This window comes from Crassostrea angulata, chromosome 3 (assembly GCF_025612915.1).
Source record: "Crassostrea angulata isolate pt1a10 chromosome 3, ASM2561291v2, whole genome shotgun sequence".
Classification (NCBI taxonomy): domain Eukaryota; kingdom Metazoa; phylum Mollusca; class Bivalvia; order Ostreida; family Ostreidae; genus Magallana; species Magallana angulata.
Window position 1 is genome coordinate 18289020 of NC_069113.1, and position 21978 is coordinate 18310997.

The 21978-nt window shown below is 31.2% G+C and overlaps 1 protein-coding gene across 3 annotated transcripts; it reads right to left on the minus strand.

The window, feature by feature from the left end:
- Positions 1-10719: 10719 nt before the first annotated feature.
- Positions 10720-21959, minus strand: LOC128177147 (uncharacterized). Of its 3 annotated transcripts, none has more exons than XM_052843727.1 (15): positions 18300-21959; positions 18071-18193; positions 17848-17961; positions 17479-17556; positions 17274-17395; positions 16798-16884; positions 16610-16702; positions 15284-15397; positions 14764-14962; positions 13169-13324; positions 12798-12883; positions 12297-12367; positions 12101-12189; positions 11165-11450; positions 10720-11044 (listed from the first exon to the last, which is right to left on the minus strand). In XM_052843727.1, the coding sequence occupies exons 1-15, from the start codon at positions 18364-18366 to the stop codon at positions 10957-10959; spliced, it is 1773 nt and encodes a 590-aa protein (XP_052699687.1). In that variant the 5' UTR covers positions 18367-21959; the 3' UTR covers positions 10720-10956. The 3 variants fall into 3 exon arrangements, with proteins under 3 accessions (XP_052699687.1, XP_052699686.1, XP_052699688.1); XM_052843726.1 differs by having other exon boundaries at positions 10721-11050; positions 18300-21956; XM_052843728.1 differs by lacking the exons at positions 17479-17556; positions 17848-17961; positions 18071-18193 and having other exon boundaries at positions 10721-11050; positions 18300-21956.
- Between the last annotated feature and the right edge of the window lie 19 nt (positions 21960-21978).

Here is a 21978-nt window from a genome sequence, read left to right on the forward strand (position 1 = left end):
TTATATTCATAAAAATGTAAAGAATTAAGAACATTTACATGTAACAGGATGTAACAGGATATTTATATAAATGGTTTAAAAACACAAAGAAGCTGTTTGGTTAACGGAAATTCTAATAACGCGGATAAGTAGGGATAGGACTGAACATATCCGATTTATTAAAGTCAATCCAAATCGAATTTAGATTAAATTGATGTACGTGTTATTTTCAGATAATTTATCACAACTATTTAGGCTTATTACGCAAAGAGAGGACATATTGGACAAAAACAATGTGTCCCCAATAAAAGGCGCATGAGCATAAAATTAAATTAAATATACACTTACATTTTCTTCCGCGTGTTTTTTTAAAATAATTTTCTTCCTGAAAGAATTGTATTAACTCTTTTATATGTTTGTGAATTATATTTCCTTGTTCTTATATCAACATTTCCTGTTAGAGAACTGTTTTAAAGGGGCATGGTCACGATTTTGGTCAAAATCTATTTTTCTGTTTCTATTATTTATGACACTTTAGGAATGCATTTCTAATGATCAAATGAAACTTAAGAGCCAGTTGTTAAGGAGGGAGTCTTTTCTTGCTTTCAACTTGTCAAACGTAAATTTGATTAACTGTATATCATTTTTAAAAAATAATAACATTAATGTTGGTTTTTTTTAACAAATGTAAACTAATGATATCATACTTGGGTTTCAGTATTTGTTTTTAAAATGAGATTTGCCTATCAAATTAGTTTTTTATATGCTTTTTGAAACGCACATTCTATACATTGATTTGTGGGGGAAATCACTAAAATCATTTTTTCTCTTTTATTAGATGGTCAATATATTAGCTTTTCTGTCAATTTATATCTTTATTTAAAGTCTTCATAAGAAGTAAATATCATAAACATTTTATTATTGGAAGCATATAAAATAATTAGAATATCTTCAAAATTTAAGAAAATTAGAGGAAATGCAGGCTAAGCAATATCAATTTCAATATTTATTTTAATATAGTAGTTCAAGCTGATAGACATTCTGATAATCTATCATTTTATTGAAGAATAGAATCTTCATATCTTAGACAGATGTCACATGACTGCAAAGAACGACATTTATTTTCGCCTTCGCTTGTTCATCCGCAAATAAAACATTTCTTTTCTAAAGCAATTAATAACAAAAACTCATTACAAATGCAACAATTTATTATTATAGAAATGAGTTATGTACTCAGCTTTAATTATAGATACACATCAACGCGTTTATCTTCTTTCTTCCTGTCTTCTGTAGGACAATATACAAATTAAATATTTACTTAATTAAGGATTCCCCACATCTTGATGACGTCTGTCTTTTGAAGTTTTGTACAAAATAAAGAATCTGAACCAATATTAATTTCTGAGTTGTGTTCTTCAATATCTGACATATTGACAGCTGAATACGAACTCGAATGACCACATGTAAGATACACCTGTTTAAATACTTGTGACATATAACACGCATATCCATCCGCATTATTTAAATCCTACGCCAAACACTAGAAAACATATCAAACACACTCACAAAATAGTTCCATATGCTAACGGAAAGAAATTAAATTATTTTCTCCTTCACTTGTTCATCCGCAAATAAAACATTTCTTTTCTAAAGCAATTAATTACAAAAACTCATTACAAATGCAACAATTTATTATTATAGACATGAGTTATGTACTCAGCTCGAAAAAACAAAAGCTTTAAGTGCATATACATGTAATTATTACATAAATGTAATAAACTTTGTTAAACTAAATTCCTAAATTTAAAGAAACAGAGAGTTTTGTTCTAACATCATCCTGAACATAACCATCTTTGGCGTTTTCAGATCGCCACCTTCCGTGTGTCTTAAATAAACGATCTGCAACGGAATTATTAGCTGCAGAAGTTGCGCCTCCACTTCTCAAAGAATGTAAACCAAACTTGCTTTTGTATAAACCAATCTTATCTAAACTTGTTCGGAACAATTCTCTAACCCTGGAATAGGAAATAGGTTTATTACATGTACTTAGCAAATGTTTACCTTTTTAATACTGCAATGCTCTAAATAAAAATTCTTCCTTGTTTGCAATCTTGGAAATTCTAATATAATTTTCAAGACAAACAACAGGACATGTTGCTTTGTCTGTTCTTGCAATAAGCAATTTATTCCCTTGCCTAAAAATATCCGTTTTGCTCCTGGGAATAAAAATTTGAACATGTGAATCAAAGAAAGTTAAATCTGCAAAACGAATGTTTACAAGTTCATTGAACCTCAAGAAACCTGCAAATGCTAAACTAAACATGCAATAAATTCTAAGATCAGATAAATCGGATGATACACCATAAAGATCGTACAACTTCTTCATAATATCAACAGTGATAGGTTCTTTCTTTGTAATAGGTTTAGATAAAAATTTTCTAGCGCCATCCACCGTAAAAAATAGCAAACTTTTCCTCACAAGGATTTTTTAACAAATGATAATTATGTTTCCAAGAAATGCTGAAAAAATTGGAATTCAAAACAGAAACCGAAGCGTTTTTCTGAACCAAATATGAAATATATAAAACCACAGTACAAACGTCTGCCGGAAGTGCTGAAAATTTGTAATGACAACACCATTCTGTAAACTTCTTGAAGTTTAAATCATACTGTTTATTTGTATTCTCCGATTTACCGGCCCTGACTATCGCTTAAACATCTTCTACTAATGGTGCTCAAACAGGATTGTCAATCTTTATCTTTTGTAAATCCGCCCATTGAGTAGTGGAAGGAGACAACTCCTGTAAAATACAAACATGATCTAATAATGAAACAACAAAATAATAAACCTTACACAAAACAAAATACAATTAATAATATAACTATAAAGTTTATTTAATACAAAATATTCTTTAAACATAGCGTCCACCTGCATATAACAACAATGCACAAAATACACGTAGCGCTATAGATGCATGATAGCGCACCGAAAACATAGAATGACGAAGATATATATAGATGTATGACGTAGCGCATCAAAATACATAGAATAATGGCATAATAAATGCGCAGAAACAATAAGATTGCATCTAATCTCAAAACAACAACATTAAACACAACATTTTTCTCATGGAAAACACTATTCCGCTGGGAACCTCTGACAAAAAATCTAGATGGCTCTTTAAATTCTACACACTCTTTAACAACATCTTTAAAAGTACCGTCATTGTTCACTATTCAAGACCAAAATGGAGAAGAAGTCCATTTCGCTGCGACAAGTACCCCAGTAGCTTTACACGCAATCAAATGGGAATTACTCTACTTATTAATCTTACCGGTAGAACAATCCAATTGTTATCAAACTTCTAATCAAACGAAAATGCATCAATCCCAGTTGACAAACCATCTACAAACTTTGAATAAAATTTCTTTACCTTGAAATTGGAAGAATTTGCAAATAAGTTACACGTAAATGGACCCCACTTCCTGTTAAATAATTTGAAAATTTTACGAGTTAATTTTATCATAATTACGAGAAAAGATCTCGTTATTACGAGTTAATTATCTCGTTATAACGAGAAAAGATCTCGTTATTACGAGTTAATTTTCTCGTAATTACGAGAAAAGATCTCGTTATTACGACTTAATTATCTCGTTATAACGAGAAAAGATCTCGATATTACGAGTTAATTTTCTCGTAATTACGAGAAAAGATCTCGTCATTACGATTTAATTTTCTCGTAATTTCGAGAAACGATCTCGTTATTATGAGAAAAGATCTTTTCAAAATGGCGCATTTCATTATTCTATTCTCTTTATGTCAAGTGTATGAACTACTGCAATGTCTTTTATTATACACATACTTAGCATAATCATCGCTTAGAAGCATAAACAGAATTTGACATAAAATCGGACCAATCAGTTTTAACGAAATTTCAGAAGAAGGAGCAAAGCAGGTTGATTGATGAATTGATTGAACTATTTATTGATTAGAAGGATACATGTAATTTGTTTTCAGACTCCAAAATGTTGATATACAAAATCAATTATTTTCAATATACATATAGGTTGTGTATGAACACAATTACCCTTTTTTTCCAAACAGTCTTTTATCTGAATTTCACATTTGGGAATGGAATAGATATATTAGTGAAATTTGACTTAAAGGACAAAATATATGAATTTTGAATATACTAAAGCAATTTACAATAAAATGTATCTATATGCATAAACATACAAAATTAAATTATTATAATGTTCTTGATGAGTTTTTAAATGCTTGCATTAAAATCATATCATTGAAAAATAGAGAACAGACAATATTTCATCATGCATTCAATTGCATGGATTAAGAAGGAAACTGATACAACATTGTATTTATAGTTTATAAATGTATGATTAGCTTGATTGTTTTCCTTCTCACTTTTGTACTAATGAAATGTCAGTTTTAAATTGCAGGCCACATTTTATGCATCCAGCGACAAACGGTGTTCAAATATTACATCTACATGCATTTTGCAACCGGATGATTTTTAAAACACGATAACAAGAATATGTGGGGGTGGGGTAGATAGCTTTAAAATATTTGTATGTACACTACTTTATATAATTAATTCTGGATGAAGTGGAAATTCACAAGTTGTACCACTTAATTAACTGATATTGGAGAGCGTATTCAAATAATAATGAAAAACTTGAACCATGGCATTAATTCTAAAGGGTTTAATGTGCCATCAAACTCTATATATATAAAATATTTATACCCATTATAAACAATTGTTTGACAAATTTAAAAAAAGAAATAGAAAAAAAAATCTGGGGAAAAACGATTCTCCATCATCGATAGGAGTAGTACCAATATCACAGAGGGTTCTGTGTGTTAATATATTTATTACTCTCAAAGGTCAAAAGAATTCATCATTTTACAATAACGGTATTATGATTCCGGGAGCTTAATATCAGTGAAAACAAGATATTAAACTGTGCACGCACAGGTCGAATTAGATAAAAATCATTTGAAAAGGGGACAATTAAAGTATTGGCGAAACCACGCCTTTTCCACCATCCTTTAGTTCGGAAGTTTTTCTTACAATAGGCTTTATATATAGGCGGAGATCATGGAAAACAATGACCCGCCCCTACGCATGGGTTGGTTGGTTGGTTTTCATCCACTCCGGAGATTTTTTTTTCATACGGTTCAAAAAAGTTAAATTTTGTGCGTTTATGGGATATTTTCTACTTTTTTTTCCTTTTTGTAAACTTTTTCAAACTAAATTATGTCTTTTCCTGCAACTACCAAGCGTACCCCCCTCCCCCGAAAAAAAATTTATCAAACATCCGACATCAAAACATTTGGTGTGTGATTACCCCACTGCAAATAATATTTTACAGAAAAAATGTGGTGTGCAAAGATTGTTTTCATGTTTTGAATGTATATTCACTAATTGTTTTGATAAAAAAAATGTTAGTTCCCTATACGTGTCTACCTCCTCCCCCTCACAACCAGCGAATCCAAATTGGTTAGGGTCATAGAAAAAAAACATTTTTATTGATATCGTTGGGCATCTTAAAATATTTTAAGATATCGTCCTTTAGCCCCTACCTTGAAATAGTTACAGAGTTAATGCCCTTTGAGCAGGACATACTTGTTACCGCCACTCCTCTGAAACTGTAAGAAATAGAAACTTGAAACTTTTACCAATATCTTTAGTACATTCAAAGGGTTCAACAATGTATTTATTCTGAAAGGACCTGAGGCCACCTTATAGTAGTCATTGCCCATGAAAGTATTGAATTTCCACAAAATCACTTACAACGTTTTAACTATCTATCGTAGAGATTTCGCACTACTTGGGATAGGAGCGTCTTCTTGTAAAGTCTCAATAGTTTGCTTGATTGGGCAATATGATATACAATTTGGTCAAACATATATCACATTAGGTTCTGTGCCTTCTCAAGTGTAAATTGTTTTAGAAGTAAAACCATTTATTATGTGCGAAGACGGCAAGCCTCTAGAACAGTCTCTTCTATTGTAAGGATTTCTATTATAGGCTTGTGTACAGAATTTTCACCTGGCAAGCGCATCAGTTTTGTTCAAAGTAAGTGAAAAAAAAATCAGAAGATATAATTTTAACGACATTTTCGACAAACAGTAGGAAATTCTTAAAGCAATGGTTTGAAATAAGAAGAAATTCTCTTAAAAATCACTGATGATGGTTTCCTCTATTTCTTGTACCACATATATCACTGTAAGAATAATTTTTTGCTGTAACTGTATATTTAGTTCAAAGTACAACAACAATGTTTCAAAAACTAAGGTGAAAAGTATAACAACAAAATGCAAATGTTGACTAGATATAGCTGACTTTATCTTCATTGTTTTATACCTGAATAATCACACAACATAATTCAGCAATAAATGTCATACCTTGCTGACCAAATTGTATACCCTATTGAGCATCTAGCAAGATATTCTGTTCCGCACCGTAAACATAAAATAATGATAAGGTGGAAAGACCTCTATTTGTTCGAAAACAATTAGTCTACCAGTCTTAAGAAAGGATTTCTTCCAATGACTTAAATCTATCTGATACGGAAGCTTAAATTGACGATTACAAAGTTTTGATTTATTACCATTAAGATCTCCAATTTGTATAACTCATTTTTGCTATTAATAGATTAATTAGCCTAAAATAAAAATTCCGATTGGAATATTTATGTTGCACTGTTCATAATATTTAAAACAATTGACAGTTCTATACCGAGTTAATGGTAATAAAGCACAAAATATCAAGTGCATTATTTTGTATAGTACATGAAGTATAAATTGGTCATTTTCCGAGGTGGTTATCATGACAATTGTTGCTATTTATGTATTTTTTGCGATTGTCTTTTTTGCCGACTAATAGCCACTTTTATATTGCGCCTTTTAATACAGTTTTAATCAGCTACTTGTATATCATTACTTGCTGTTTTTAATTTCGTTTTTTAAAGATAATTAATCATGAAGAAAGGACTTAAGGTAACTCCATATCTATAAAATGATGGGTTCAAAGTTAAAAACTAAACTTTTTTTTAACTTATTGGACTTGAATTTCATCAATAAATAAATAAAATATATATGTATCCATACTATTTACGATGTAAGGTAATAAAAACCAAAGACTGAAATTATCATCTGAAAATCACACTTTTTTTGTTTAAAAATTATATATAAGTGGATGGATACTTGTTTGTCTATTTAAATTTTATTGCTTACTATGCCAGAAAACTAAAATTAATTTAAAAAAAAGAAAAAAATTGTTTACACTAGAAAAATTATAGCATTTAGATATATCACTTAGAGAAAAGTAGAAAAGAGTTATTTCCCTTTGTAATTATTGAATTATGTCCAATATAAGGATGAAAACGCTTATTAGATATCTCCAAGTAAACAATGATTTGAGTTTTTGATGTGCACCTATAATAACATAGAAATTACAAATCTACTTGCAAGAATTTTTATGAATTCATGGTTTATGTAAAATGTATGACGTCACAGGAGGGTGGATTAACTTTAAAGGAAACCTTAAATACGATGGTTGTTTGTGAATTATTGAGTCAACCCAAGTCCCTTTCAAATTGACAAACTATTGTAAACATCGAACAGATTGAAACAAAAAATTGAACAAAGTAATTGCTAAAAATATGTTATATGAATGACAAAAGCTATGTCATTTCTTTGCTATATTTTTTAGTCGAAAACCAACATATTTTAAAAAATTAAAACGCCATCCCTTAAACAATTTTTAAAATATCTCAATTCATTTGTTTAGAATTTTTGCAATTGTACTGGCATAGTTTACTTAAGTTCCTCAGAAAATGTGTCAACAATCCAAAGTAAGATTTTCAGCTTGCATTATGCAAATGATATGTAGAAGAAATCTAAAGAATATCTTTATGATGTGTTTGAAAAACTAAATTTCACTAATGTGTTCACAAAAACTATTTCAATGTATGTCAAAATGTGCATAATGAATTTCCTCAAAATCAGACAAAAGAATGAGATCAGAATACGTTTGAAATATAGGGAAAAAGAATAAATTGACTTGTTTTTGGCAGGTATGTTTGCCTATTTTACAATATTGGAATAATAATTCGTCTGAATAATTAATCAAAACTGTCTACATTTAATCATTCTTAAATTACATTCCGATAGTTTTTCTATAAACTAAAGATGAATATGGTGTATGAAAACTTTTACATCTTTAAAATGCTATCATTAAAGCCAACAACGACTCCGCCACGTCCATAATGTGATCAGATACCAAATACACAGCTAGATGAAATACCTATTAATTCAATATATAGAGAAAATTGAATTAAATAACGACACATCAATTTTTCTAAAATATATAGATAACTAGACACTTGTTGCAAAAGCAACAAAAAGGTCTTCCGTTTTGATATACATGTATCAATTTAACTGTAAGACATTGCTTCTCTCACATAGAAAAAGAAGTGGATATGATAATTATTGTGAATGATATATCCAGACGTTACTTACATGTAAAACAACGAGAATGAAAAAAAAATCAATTTTTGAAGTACTTTCTGTGACGACCGGAAGCAACGCCGATCTAAACAAAAATGTTAACCATTTGTACAATCATAAGTTAATCCTTCCTCAGAGTTTGGTTGTTCACGTCTCTGCCAAATCTAAGATCTCTTTGAAACAATAGTTTTTGTCTCGGGACCGGAAACAGACAAACGGAAGTGATTAATAAAAACAGAAGCTGGTATTTCTCGTACATTTACTTAGCGTACATCACTGTTTATCAGGCTGGATGAAACACCCAATAAAATCAGTTAAACTTGTTAAAAACATGATTTGTTTGAACCCTTCCGGTAACCGGTTCTTAAAGTTGACAGAATTAAACCCATTAAACACATCCCCAATCAAATTTTTATTAATCAAGAGAGCTTCGTGTCTGAATCACTTACAGTGACAAAAATCTCGCGGACATCAAATTTGTAAAGATGAAAGTTACACAGATATATTTGAGATTTCTCACCGGAAGTAAAATTTATTTGCTAATTTAACATTATATAGATGACATATGTAAGATTATATACTGATATTTTCTTTTTATGTAAAATGAATAATATTTGAAAAAAAACCCAAATTTTTAAAGTGCTTCCGGTGACGACCGGAAGTTACGCCGAACAATACATTATAGTGTAAACACATGTACATACATACTTCTATCACCCCACAAAGTTTGATTATTCAAGTCATCACCGTTTTTAAGATCTCTAGGAATCAAGGTTTTTTGTTTCGGGACAGGAAACGGACAAACGGAAGTGTTTGATGAAAATGAAAGTTAGTATTTCTTAACCATTACACAACAGGACTTTATTGGCTATCAATTTGTCTTACATTGTCAAACAAAAACAGTTAAACTCTTAACCACCTTGAATTGTTTGAACTCTTCGGATGTGGACCGGAAGTGACGGTTGACAAAATGAGAGCGGTTAAACACATCTTCTATCAAATGTCTACCAGCCATGTAAGCTTTGTGTCTTGGTCACTTACAGTTTATGAGATCTCGCTGTAATAATAGTTGTTTTAAAAAGAGTACCTGAGATATTTGAGATATCTCACCGGAAGTATTTTTTTTTTGTTTATTAATCATCGGATAGATGACATATGAAAGCGCTTATACTTATATTTCAATTTTGTGTTAAAGAAATAAAATGTGTAAAAACATAATTTTTGAAGTGCTTCCGGTGACGACCGGAAGTTACGACGAACACAACAAAATAGTTTAAACACATCTACAACTATAGGTCTATCATCCCTCAAAGTTTGGATGTTCAAGTCTTTATCGTTTCTGAGATCTCATTGTCCATAGCTTTTTGTTGCGGGACAGGAAACGGACGACAGGAAGTGAATTTTGAAAAAATGAAAAAAAACTCCTTTAGATTTTATTGTTCCCTATCAGTCCTAAAAAATTCAAGAAAATCCATCCATGCATCTCTGAGAAATCGGGTTAAACTTTTAAAAAACTTGATTTGTTTGAACTCTTCCTGTGTGGACCGGAAGTGACGGTCGACAAAATAAAAACGGTTAAACACATCTTCTATCAAATGTCTATCATCCCTGTAAGTTTCGTGTCTTGATCACTTACAGTTTCTGAGATCTCGGGGTTCAAACAATTATTTTAAAAAAGGCTTCATGAGATATTTGAGATATCTCACCGGAAGTAGAATTTTTATGTTTATTAATCATTGGATAGATGACATATGTAAGCATGTATACTTATACTTCAATTCTCCGAGAAATACATTAAATGCGTAAAAGCATAATTTTTCAAGAGCTTCTGGTGACGACCGGAAGTTACGACGAACAAAACAAAAATGTTTAAACACATCTACAACTATAGGTCTATCATCCCTCAAAGTTTGGAGGTTCAAGTCTTTATCGTTTCTGAGATCTCATTGTCCATAGCTTTTTGTCGCGGGACAGGAAACGGACGACAGGAAGTGAATTTTGACAAAATGAAAAAAACGCCTAGAGATATTATCATTTTCTATCAGTCCTGAAAATTTCAAGAAAATCTATCCAGCCATCTCTGAGAAATCTTGTGGACAAAAAACGGACAAAAAAAAAAAATAATAATAATAATAAGAAACATTACAATCACTATAAGGTCTTCCGTTGGAAACGGAAGACCTTAATAATGATGAATAAAATAATCTTTAACTCGATATCAATACCGAACACACATCAACTTTCTGTATAAATCAATATAATATTGTACTCAGAGGCGCTTATTGCGTTTTGAAACTTCTAATGTGATTAAAAGGTATCATTCTTGGATGTCCGATTAAAGACAAAAGAAACGACATCGAATACAATAACGTTACTAGTATAAGATTGTATAGGTTTATTTTTCAAACTAAGACACATGTTTTAAACATTGTTGCTCGTGTTTTTCACGGAGACGAGTCGTTTTTCAACAGTTTCACTTCAGTTATCTCTCTTGTCGCAAGGTTTATCTGTTTACTCTTAGCCATCACAACCCTGTAACTAAACGTTGGTTTTGATGAGTATTTTATATATATACTGCAATACCAAATAGGTTGCTTTAGTCAATACGTGGATTACATTTTGTTTACTTTACGACTTATCATTGTAACTTACGCTTGATCCTGGATGGTAACAATAACACTTGAGTTTGGATCACGTTTGTAAGATTGATTAATTCTTGCATTCACTTCTCTCGAATATTGATTCCAATGTCCGTTGTCATCTTTCCAGAGCCACTGATTTATTGTACATGGATAAGTTGGCCCATCGGTATCAATATCTGATGGTTTGTTACTCACTATGTCATTTCTGAAATACTTTCCCTTGGCTACATGTAGTATAGGCTTCTTTGTCATTTCAACAGTTTTATCATTCGATGATTTTGACGCTAAATCCTGATCTGTATAACGAGATTGATTGAATGTGAATTAAAATCTTTACAATTCCTAATTAAAATGTTACCAGAGAATATAGACATTTATAAGCATACTGACAATTACCGGTACACCGGAATTCTAATTGATTTTTATTATGTAAACCAATTTAACAAAGCAAAATCTATGTCATTTCTTGTGTTTTTTTTAACATAAGGTATAACGTAGTTTTTTCCTAAAAAATATTAGGCAGAAAATTGATAATTTTCCGTGGTTATTGTGTCTTTCTCTCTTTATCGAATACTGTATCAAAGCATATTGCATTTTTCATAGTTCAACACGTATTTCTAAATCTTTATCTATGACTAATGAGTAACATAATTTTTTTTTTTACGTTTTACGAATTTTAGTAAAAGCTAAACCCTGTGAATACTGCAACTACATGTATTACAAAAATATCCGTTTGTTTCTTTAAGTTAAACGTTTTATTGTGTGTATCCAAAAAGCTTTTGTTTGCTTTCCTTATCATACCAATATAGATGATAAAGGAATAAATCATTATTTTTAAAGTCTTTTTAGAAATAAATACGGGTTCATCACTTGATCAAATCATTCATCATAAATCTGATCGCGCACTTAACCACTTTAATATAACGTTGTTATATTAGATTCATACCCCCTTTCGTACATGCTTCAGTTTCAACAGAAGAATTCAGCGCAGCTTTCTTGAGATGATACCTTGTGACTTCTGGGGAGAATGGATCACTACAAGTCCATTTGAAAAAACAAAATATTGAAGCAGGAAAACATGTGTTTGAAACGCTTAATAGTTAATTAACTATGATTTCAATAAAATGATAAAATATATTTGCCAAAGTTTTAGATCAAAGAAGCCATAATTTCCAAATCTATATGTCCCTCTTCTTCCATTTTCCCACTGCACCTAGATGGGAAAAGAGTACTAGGCATTTGATGGATGGGTTGAAAGGTTTATATAATGGAGGAAACATTTTAAATATCACATTCATTTTAAGAATGAAACTTTTATGTAAAACTACTGAACAGTACACTGTGCTCTGCTTTAAGTAATCAATTATCTAAAGTTATCTTGGATGTGGAGTTGATTCACCCCAATCGTTGATATGTTTTGCTTGTTCGTTATATTGATCATGATAATTTCCAATCAATCATTATTTCATAAATTTTGATATGTCTATGCTTAATTAGAAAGCGGTTTTTTTTCAGTTCATAAAGTTTTTAATTGTTTAGTCTTCTTCAGCAACATGTTAAAACAAAGAAATCTTGCAGGATTTGCGAATAAGAAACCTTGGAATTAAATTACTTTTTTATGTTTGTTTTGAAAACAATCTTACAATGACTATCCCATCACTCCCAACACGAAGAACTGATCCGATGTTTCCGGTACCACCGTCCTGGTCATTCCAAACCCAATCCGGACCTAATAAAACACATGTCACTAGCTGCTTTTATTAAATCTATTGAGATCTCGTTTAATTAAAAAAAAAACAAATAATTTCGTATTCGATATTTTTCTAAACAAAACCATAAACTTTAAATCACACCATGTAGATATTCGATATAATTGCTATTGTTTAAAAGATCAAAGTGGTTATATTTCGCGATATGGAACAAGAAAGATACGACATGTATCTGTATTTGTTTAGAGTAGTTAGATTTCCAATATAATCTTTGATTTACAACTTTGGGATAGGTTTACATGTACCTCTTGTGACATTGCAGCCTGTTGCAATCAGTTCATCATTTAAAATCCGTGGTTCGTTGCAGACCTGTACATCAAATTTGTCCGTCTTTAAATCTGCTGACCCATATCTATACTTATGTATAGAGCCTGTGTCCCATTCGACGTTTAACCATCCATCTTTTGAATCAACGGTATAGAAAAAAGACGAGTAGATTCTCACAAAAAGCTAGAGTTTATAAAGATATTGAAATACAATTTACCGAAAAAAATATTTAAAAAATATTCATTTTTTTTTATTTGTACAGAAAATACATATATGCATTAGTCAGATGGATACCAAGGGCTTCAAACATAGACACGTACTTTGATATATGGTAGTGAAACCCTTCGATTTGTGAGACCAGATAAAAACACATGAGCATGAATTATGTTTGTGAATTTACGGAAATGTAAACTGTGTAATATGTGGTTATCTATGTATATAGATATTGAATATTCACTCTAATTTTAAGAGGCAAATTCGTTAGATACTTCAAACCACTATGTAAATTATCAGTAAAAGAAGGGATTTTGAATTTTTATTTGATAAACACAAACTGGTGTAAAGTGTACATATAATATTGTTCTTTCCTGAAATCATGATATATTGTAATTTTTTTTCTACATATGTACATTTGTGTGGTACTATTGATACGTAAATATCAAGAACGGGACGTTATTATATGCTTGTTTGTAAAGAATAAATAAATGGGAAAACATTAAATGCATTAATAAACATTAAAATTTATTAATTAAAATAATTCGACGAGTCTTCAAAGTTTTTATATAACACTGTGCCGGATAATTACATGTATGCCAGTGCCAAGGTGGCATTTTTGCACCCGCTTAAGCTGCAGATATCGAAAAATTCAAATATGCCATATGATAGACCATTGCTTAAAGAGTTAACAACCACCTTTGTTATCAGTGTATCTCACCTGTAAGGTAAGATATTTACCTTTCAAAAATAAATTCCTATAGGAAAATAATTTTTCCGATAGGAAAATCAATATTCCTATAGGTAATTTGAAATTTCCTATCGGAATACAAGAGCTTCCTATAGGAATTTCAATTCCGATAGGATTTGATAATATCCGATAGGAAAACTTAATATCCTATAGGAAAACTACATGTCTGAATCAAATTCCTACAGGAATTACCATTCTCCTACAGGAAATATAATTCCTACAGGACTTTTAAAAAATCCTAGATAGTCAATATTTCCTGTAGGAGAGTCAATTCTCCTATGGGAATTATCATTTTCCGATGGAATATTAATTTTTAAAGGTAAATATCTCACCTGTCAGGTGAAACACACTAAAATCAAAAGTGGTTATATACTCTCTAGACAATGGTCTATCATTTGGTATACATGGATTTTCCGAAACTGCATCTTAAGCGGGTGCAAAAATGCCACCTTGGCACTGGCATAATTATCCAGCACAGTGTTATATACAGATAAAGATGTAATATTGTTCATTATTTACAGACCCATGTTTAAAGTTTTAATAGTATCAATTATGTACAAATCTAAAATCATTTACGTTAGTTAAATCAACAAATGAAATAACTTGTACCTCTCTTGGAATGTCCTATCACCGTTCCAGGACCGAACTTATCTTGATCAGGATATCTCCAGTCTCGACCACGTTTGACTCGGGAACCTAGGGAGGGCATTCGTGGGTCTCTTTCCTCATAAGCATCTTTTTCTTCTAAAGTGTTTTCATCTATCGGTTGGTACAAGAACTTTTTGGAGCAAATTTCATATATGTGATTCTACAATGATTACAATGCACTTATAAAGATATAGTGAACAGGACATAATTAACATTGTGACATAATCATATACATATTTCACACAATCCAAACATGGCCATAAGCTAAGGCTCAAATTGAAAATATTTTATATTGAGTTGAATATAATCAGTTAAGCCTGTATAAATTCTTCACATTTTGCACTGTGACTGCAGCAACTATTCTCATTTTTTTAATATTTGACTATGTTTTGATATTCAAAAGTACATAGTATCAGGCAAAATATCTACAGGCAAACAGTTGATTAATAGAAGGATAGTTTATAAATTGATTTTCACTTACAAGGTCCATCTCGGTAAACACTTTTTCCGGAAATGTACACACAAGTGACGTCAGAATTCTCTCTCGGTCATTACCGTCATTCTCCATTGTAAACGACAAGTTCGAAGCAATTTTCTACATAAAAAGGGAAGTTCATCAATCAAACAAACTTCTATACTCAAATGTTTAAATTACATCTAGATGTATTTGACAATGGCTAAGTAAAGTAAATGAAATATGTAACGACCTGTAAATGTAGGAAACAAAATTTAATCTTTTTCATAAAAATTGCAATGTAGTTGTTGAGACCATTTTATGATATTCGAAAACAAAAATACATAGTTTCAATAAAAAGAGATTAAATTTCATTTTTGTGTCTTCTACGGCCATATTTATTTTAACTAGAGGTACTGTGAGCAAGCTCACAATTGATACCCCCCGCTAAGAAAAAAATCATAACGCGTGTATTTTTGCTATTATAGAAAATATTGGATGAATCTATTTCACTGTCCATTTTCTATAAATAACAACTGCTTTATTTTTTAAAACAGTTAATTTTTAGCTTCTAATATTTCCATTAATACAAGACATGACACAGACAGAATTTAGCTTTTTTGAAACACTGACCTTGAACTTTCTCAATTGACCTTGGGTCAAGGTCATGACACACCCTTAGGTCATAAGCAATCTTTGTGTGAAGTAAGAACTTACAATGTTTCCCCATAAGAAAGATATGGACCAGACACGAATTTTGCATTTTTTCTGCCAGTGACCTTGAACTTGCCCAAATGACCTTGGGTCAAGGTCATGACACACCCTTAGGTCATAAGCAATCTTTGTGTGAAGTAAGAACTTACAATGTTTCCCTATAAGAAAGATATGGACCGGACACGAATTTTGCACTTTTTCTGCCAGTGACCTTGAACTTGCCCGAATGACCTTGGGTCAAGGTCATGACACACTCTTAGGTCATAAGCAATCTTTGTGTGAAGTAAGAACTTCCAATGTTTCTCCATAAGAAAGATATGGACCGGACACAAATTTTGCACTTTTTCTGCCAGTGACCTTGACCTTGCCCAAATGACCTTGGGTCAAGGTCATGACACACCCTTAGGTCATAAGCAATCTTTGTGTGAAGTAAGAACTTCCAATGTTTCCCCATAAGAAAGATATGGACAGGACACGATTGCACAGACAGACGGACAGACAGACAGAAAGACAGACAGACGGACAGACGGACGGACGGACAAGGTGATTCCTATATATCCCCCCAAACTTTGTTTGCGGGGGGTATAATTAACTAATTTTATACAGCTAAATGTACATATCTGACAGAAAATATCTTACGGTATTCAGAGAGTATTTAGCAAATTGTTTAGATTCTCTGAAATTGATCATCTTTCCTCCTCGTGACTGGGCACTGATGAATTCTAACAATCTCTGAAAATATATACATAAAATGATAAATATATGAATGCATATAACTAAAAGTAATTGATCATAAATTTATCCTTAATACAAATAAGTAAGATTACCAGATCAGGTTTCCTTCCTACCGGAATACAAAATATTGGATGTTTTTTTCCTATGTGCCTTGTAATTTCTAATAAATGAGACGCATCCTGTCAAATTGAAAATCTATTTTTATATTCAGTACAAGGTAAAATTGTATACATTGTACACGTACCCGTCCAATTGCTTAATCTACTTATTAGCATCGTATGAACATTAGATACAGGGTACTTTAGAATTTTAATTGTTCATGGAGGACCAATGTACGTGGCTTTGTTGGGTAACCCTTGTCCACGAATCTACATTCCAGGGGACGTTTATAATAGCAATTGTTAGATATTCATTAAAATTATTCCTAATACACTACATGTGCTAACGAAGTTACGTCCAAACAAAGCAGGAAAAGCATGCCTTCTCACGAACATTGACCCTCACGAATAAAAATAAATGATTGGAACGCTGTGAAATCAATTTGGCAATATCAATTTATCATATATACTCTTTCCGTTTCATTTGAAGGACAGTCATCAGAAATCGACTCTGTGAAATCTGTTGGCCTTCCATCTGATATGAGAATTATTCTTGGGTGAATATGAAAACTTCCCATTACGTACGAATGACCTGAAACATATTCATTCTTTATAAAAAAGTTATATTATGACATAATTTCAGACAAAACATACTAAATATTCAATGACACCCACTGACATCACGTTTCAAACTTTCAAGGGACAGGTACATAGCAACTGTTAATGGTGAAGGCCCTCCAATTTCAACATTGTCTGAAAAAAAATCTCTAGGTTAACCTATTGTTTGTTAAAGGAGTATTAAGGAATATTTGAGAACATTATTGATAAAAACTTATTTGTTTGCATCAAACAAATACGCATTATATTATGTTTGGAGTTACTTTAGAAGAATTCTCTTTCCTAGTAGATGTACTAACACACAAGATAGAATGAATGGATGAATGGAAGAATTAATCATATGAAACTGTATACAATATGTTAGAATCCATTTATGTTCTATCTTTTTGTCCGAAATATATGTAAGTAAAACTAAACAGCGTATACCAAAGGCTTGTTTGATATCTTCGTTATGGTTAGAATAATAACGATGAAATTCTGTATGCCGTCCACATGTTATAACTGCTACGTTTTCGTCAATATTTTGATGGTTTGCATACTCTAAAATATGTAATAAGATACGTTTAGGTAGTATATGTAACAAAATTCATCGACCCCCCCCCCACCACCCCCATATATATCCAAGAACCGCAAACTAAGGATTAAGTACCATCAAGTATGTCCGTAAACGCTTCCTTCATTTGTCTGAAACCTTCCTCCCCGAGACTGGAGGATGTATCTAAAATGAAGATATTACATGGACCTCTGCCATGTTGATGACGCAATCTAGAGTCTAATGCGCATAAAAGAAAATAAGTCCATATATTAGTTTTATAACTTGAATAATTGTCTCGTACAATAACGCTTAGCAGAAACGACGTTTATATATGAAAACTCACTTTCTCTGGCTGCAATAGACGACCGAGTCCTACACATCTCTTCTGCTCTTTTAATACCTGATTCCATCTTAAATTCTCATTGCATGTATCAAACAATTGAATGGTCAGATGATTTTAAACGAAAGCTACATTATTGTATAATTACAAGGTTTCCAATTTTTTTCACAACAGGAAGGACAACAGGAAGCGGAACTGTGCAAGAAAATATTTTGTACAATTTTATCCCGAAATGTCGAGGTTTTTAAAATAATTTTGTATCCAAAGTTAAATTAGATGACTCATTTTGTTTTCAACGATGCCATCTTTGACAAGAGTCAGAAATTTTATAATGCTGTTTTATGTAAAACGAAAGTGCATTTTACATTATGTGTTTTAAGTATGTTAATACATTACAAATTACAACTTCCTTGTATCAGACAAATTTCCTGATTTAGTTCAAGTGTATAATATTCAGATAGATAGATAGACAGACAGATAGATTAAGAAATAGGTAGATAGATAGATAAAGAGAGAGATAAAGAGAAATAATAGAGAAAGAATACAGAGAAAGAGAGGATAGAGACACTAAGAAGAGAAAGAAAAAGAGAGAATAGATAAAAAACATTCACATACAGGATAAAGGATGATAAAATTATTCTGAATGATGTTTGGTACGTTACTTACATGTACATAACTTGTTACAGTCACCTGTCATTAGCGGAAATTGCTATGTACATGTTGTCATTTGTGCTGATTTCTATGTTCATAATGTGTTTATTTACCCCTTTGACTCAAATTGGACTCTGCATGTCGATCAACACATTTATAACTCGCACATTTATTTACAAATCTAGGGTTTATGTGAAGCTACGTTCTAATGGTTTTTGTGTTTTTTTTGCACTAGGTGTGTTCGATGAATAGGAAAATAGTTTTTCGTTATTTTTGTTTTCATTATAATGTACTATTTTTAAAATATCCTTATTCTCTTAATATACAAACATTGACAAGACATTTTTTACATGTATTTCTTTGATGTTATTATGTTCAATTGTAAACAAAAATAATTTTAACCTTTCACTGTTGTCGTCTTTGCAAAATTAAAACATCTAGCATCATGTTTGCTTATTGATAGTCTTAAACAAAATGGACTTTGAAGTTGTAAACATTATGTATTTCATAGTGTTTAAATTATATACACTTACCATAATATCTAAATATTTACTCAATATTTTTATTATATTAAAGTAGTCCGAGTATCGCACTACGTCATAATACGGATTTTCCAATATTGGTTCGACTTTCACAAAGCGTTTTAGATACCCGGTATTGAATTTGCTCTACATCGCTGTTGTAAACAATTGCAATAATAAGCAATTAGAGCGGTAATATATTTATTCTATGAGAAATAGAAATAGTTAATGTTGAGAAACTTGATTCTGTTAAAGTAAAATGGAAAACGGAGTTTCTTATTAACCACGATCTCAGGGATGCTTATATCTTCTTTGTTTTGACCCCCGCCCCCGAAATTTTATTTTTCTTTTACTAAAACTGGTATAAATTTAGAGACAGAAGCTATTTCGAATTTAATCAATCGTCAATTAATTAATGTTTAAATGATATCTAACATTGTTGACAGATCTAGGCAAAAAACTGTAGCAAAATGTGATTTTTACGGATTTTTTCGGCAGGGTCTACTTGGTTTAGAGTTTATAGCGTGAAAAGTAATCCGTCAACATATAATTTATTTTACCAAATCTTTTTTCTAAGATGTCAATCTATAGAATAAACACCATGAATTCAAGTTTGAGTCAATAAAATAGTAAAACAAAACTGCCCAACGCGATACTAGCATCGTATTTTTGTATTTCATTTTGATACATCAGGTCCATAAAGCGTACTTACTTACAAAAATTTGCGCAAAAGTATTGATGAAATATGGCTTAACTAAATATCTATACTCTATTTTGTATGTTCAGTTCTAATTTTCCCAAAATTGGTAATTATGTTTTAGGAAAAACGGACGTCTGGCAAATTATATAATTGTCAATAATTTTCGCAAGGGGGTACACCCGTCTGAGAGGTGATAACAAACAAACTAGAATGTAAACATGCATATTTTCTTTTGTATATGTATTGCTAGAATGTATATTTATCATTTAAAGCTAAGCTTTTAATGATTGAGCCCATTAAGTGCCGAGTATAGGACTACCTTAAGTAAACGATAGGCAAATTTGGAATTCAAAATTTATTATGCATGTTTCTATTGGGTGTTAATTTTAAACCGGCAAAGTGTCTCCATTAACTTGACTTCAAACACTTCTGACATGATACATCCTAACCTCAAGGACCAAAAACACTTAAAAATTAATAAATAAAAGCAATAACTAACCACCCTCCCCTGATAATAAGTAAAATAATCTAACGATTCTGTCCATGGAAATCATAATTTTGTTTATCTTGCCGTTGATATGTCTAATTTTCACGTATTCCCGGAGTAGCTAAGAACAATGTAGCGATCTTGACAAGTTGCAAAATAAGACGAGCCTTTACACTTTTCACTTCCAGTTTAAGTTGACTTTAGGATTGTTTTGCGTTGCCGACAAAAATAAAGTGCATTTTGTAGCAGAGATAAATTATCTTTAAATCACTTTTTGTAGAGATTGCCATATATTTACAATAATGTCGAAGACGAAATGAACAGTAAATTATAAATGAGAACATCAAATTCTTCGTGGGGACGTAATGTCGTTAAGAACAAGTTCTATTATTTAAATTAATACAAAACCAATGTATATACGTTCGAGGGGATGTACATTTCGTGTTACCCACGAAAGTCATGAACAGTAGTTTCCCGCGAACAATGATAATCCCACAGTATTAGATTTAAATCTGTAGAAATTTTAGGCTGTTTTCACAGACTTGCATAATATTAATTCATTTTGAATAGCCCAAAAGGAATGATAATTTATACTTACTACTGCTTTTTGAATGAGACAACAACAGTTGATCTTGGATAACGTTCTTAACATTTGTTAATCCTTTTATTTTCCGCCTTTGGAAATAGATGTAAGTTTTTTCCATTATCTTTCTACCACCATTGTTTTATTGTATGTTCAAAAGTCGGGCGATCTTTATCGATACAAGTTCATTTTTTCAAGGCTTTGTCATTTTAAAGTATTTTTTCCTTTTAATTTATAACGGGAAGAATTTGTCTTTTTGACGTTTGATGTTTTCTCACATTAAACCCATGTTTTTTTTTTTTTAGAAACTTTACGTGTTTTCGAAGCCTATTTACGTAAAGAAATGATTCAATTTCATAAATCGATAATATGTTCGATAAATAATAAAATTTAAAGTTGAACAGTTAAATATCAATTCTATGTAAGAATCAAAATTCGGTGGCCGCGCGAAAGTCACAGATTTTTTTCATACTTTACAATTTGACAGACTTTGATAAGTAAAACAAGCCTAACACCATGGATTATTTGTTATGTGGTTTTGTTATACTTTCATGTTAAATACTGAAATCTGATTGGTTAAGACGCAGTTAATAATATTTACTATTACCCTCAGCGTTAGCAACGCACTTGGCAACGGGTAACATTAAAAAATGTTACATGCACGAAAATTATGCGCGTACGGTTCGCTGTAGAATTCACGTTAATCCTATATAAAAGCAGTAAAATGTTCTTAAAATTTT

What these genes read in the sequence shown, in the direction of transcription:
- LOC128177147 (XM_052843726.1), bottom strand. Translation starts at nt 18,366, where the DNA reads ATGGAATCAGGTATTAAAAGAGCAGAAGAGATGTGTAGGACTCGGTCG. An exon ending in CTTCAAATGAAACGGAAAGA is followed by an intron (nt 16,885 to 17,273) that starts GTATATATGATA and finishes TCAATTTGACAG; the next exon opens with GATGCGTCTCATTTATTAGA. An exon ending in AGGCTGCAATGTCACAAGAG is followed by an intron (nt 12,884 to 13,168) that starts GTACATGTAAAC and finishes GTGTTTTATTAG; the next exon opens with GTCCGGATTGGGTTTGGAAT.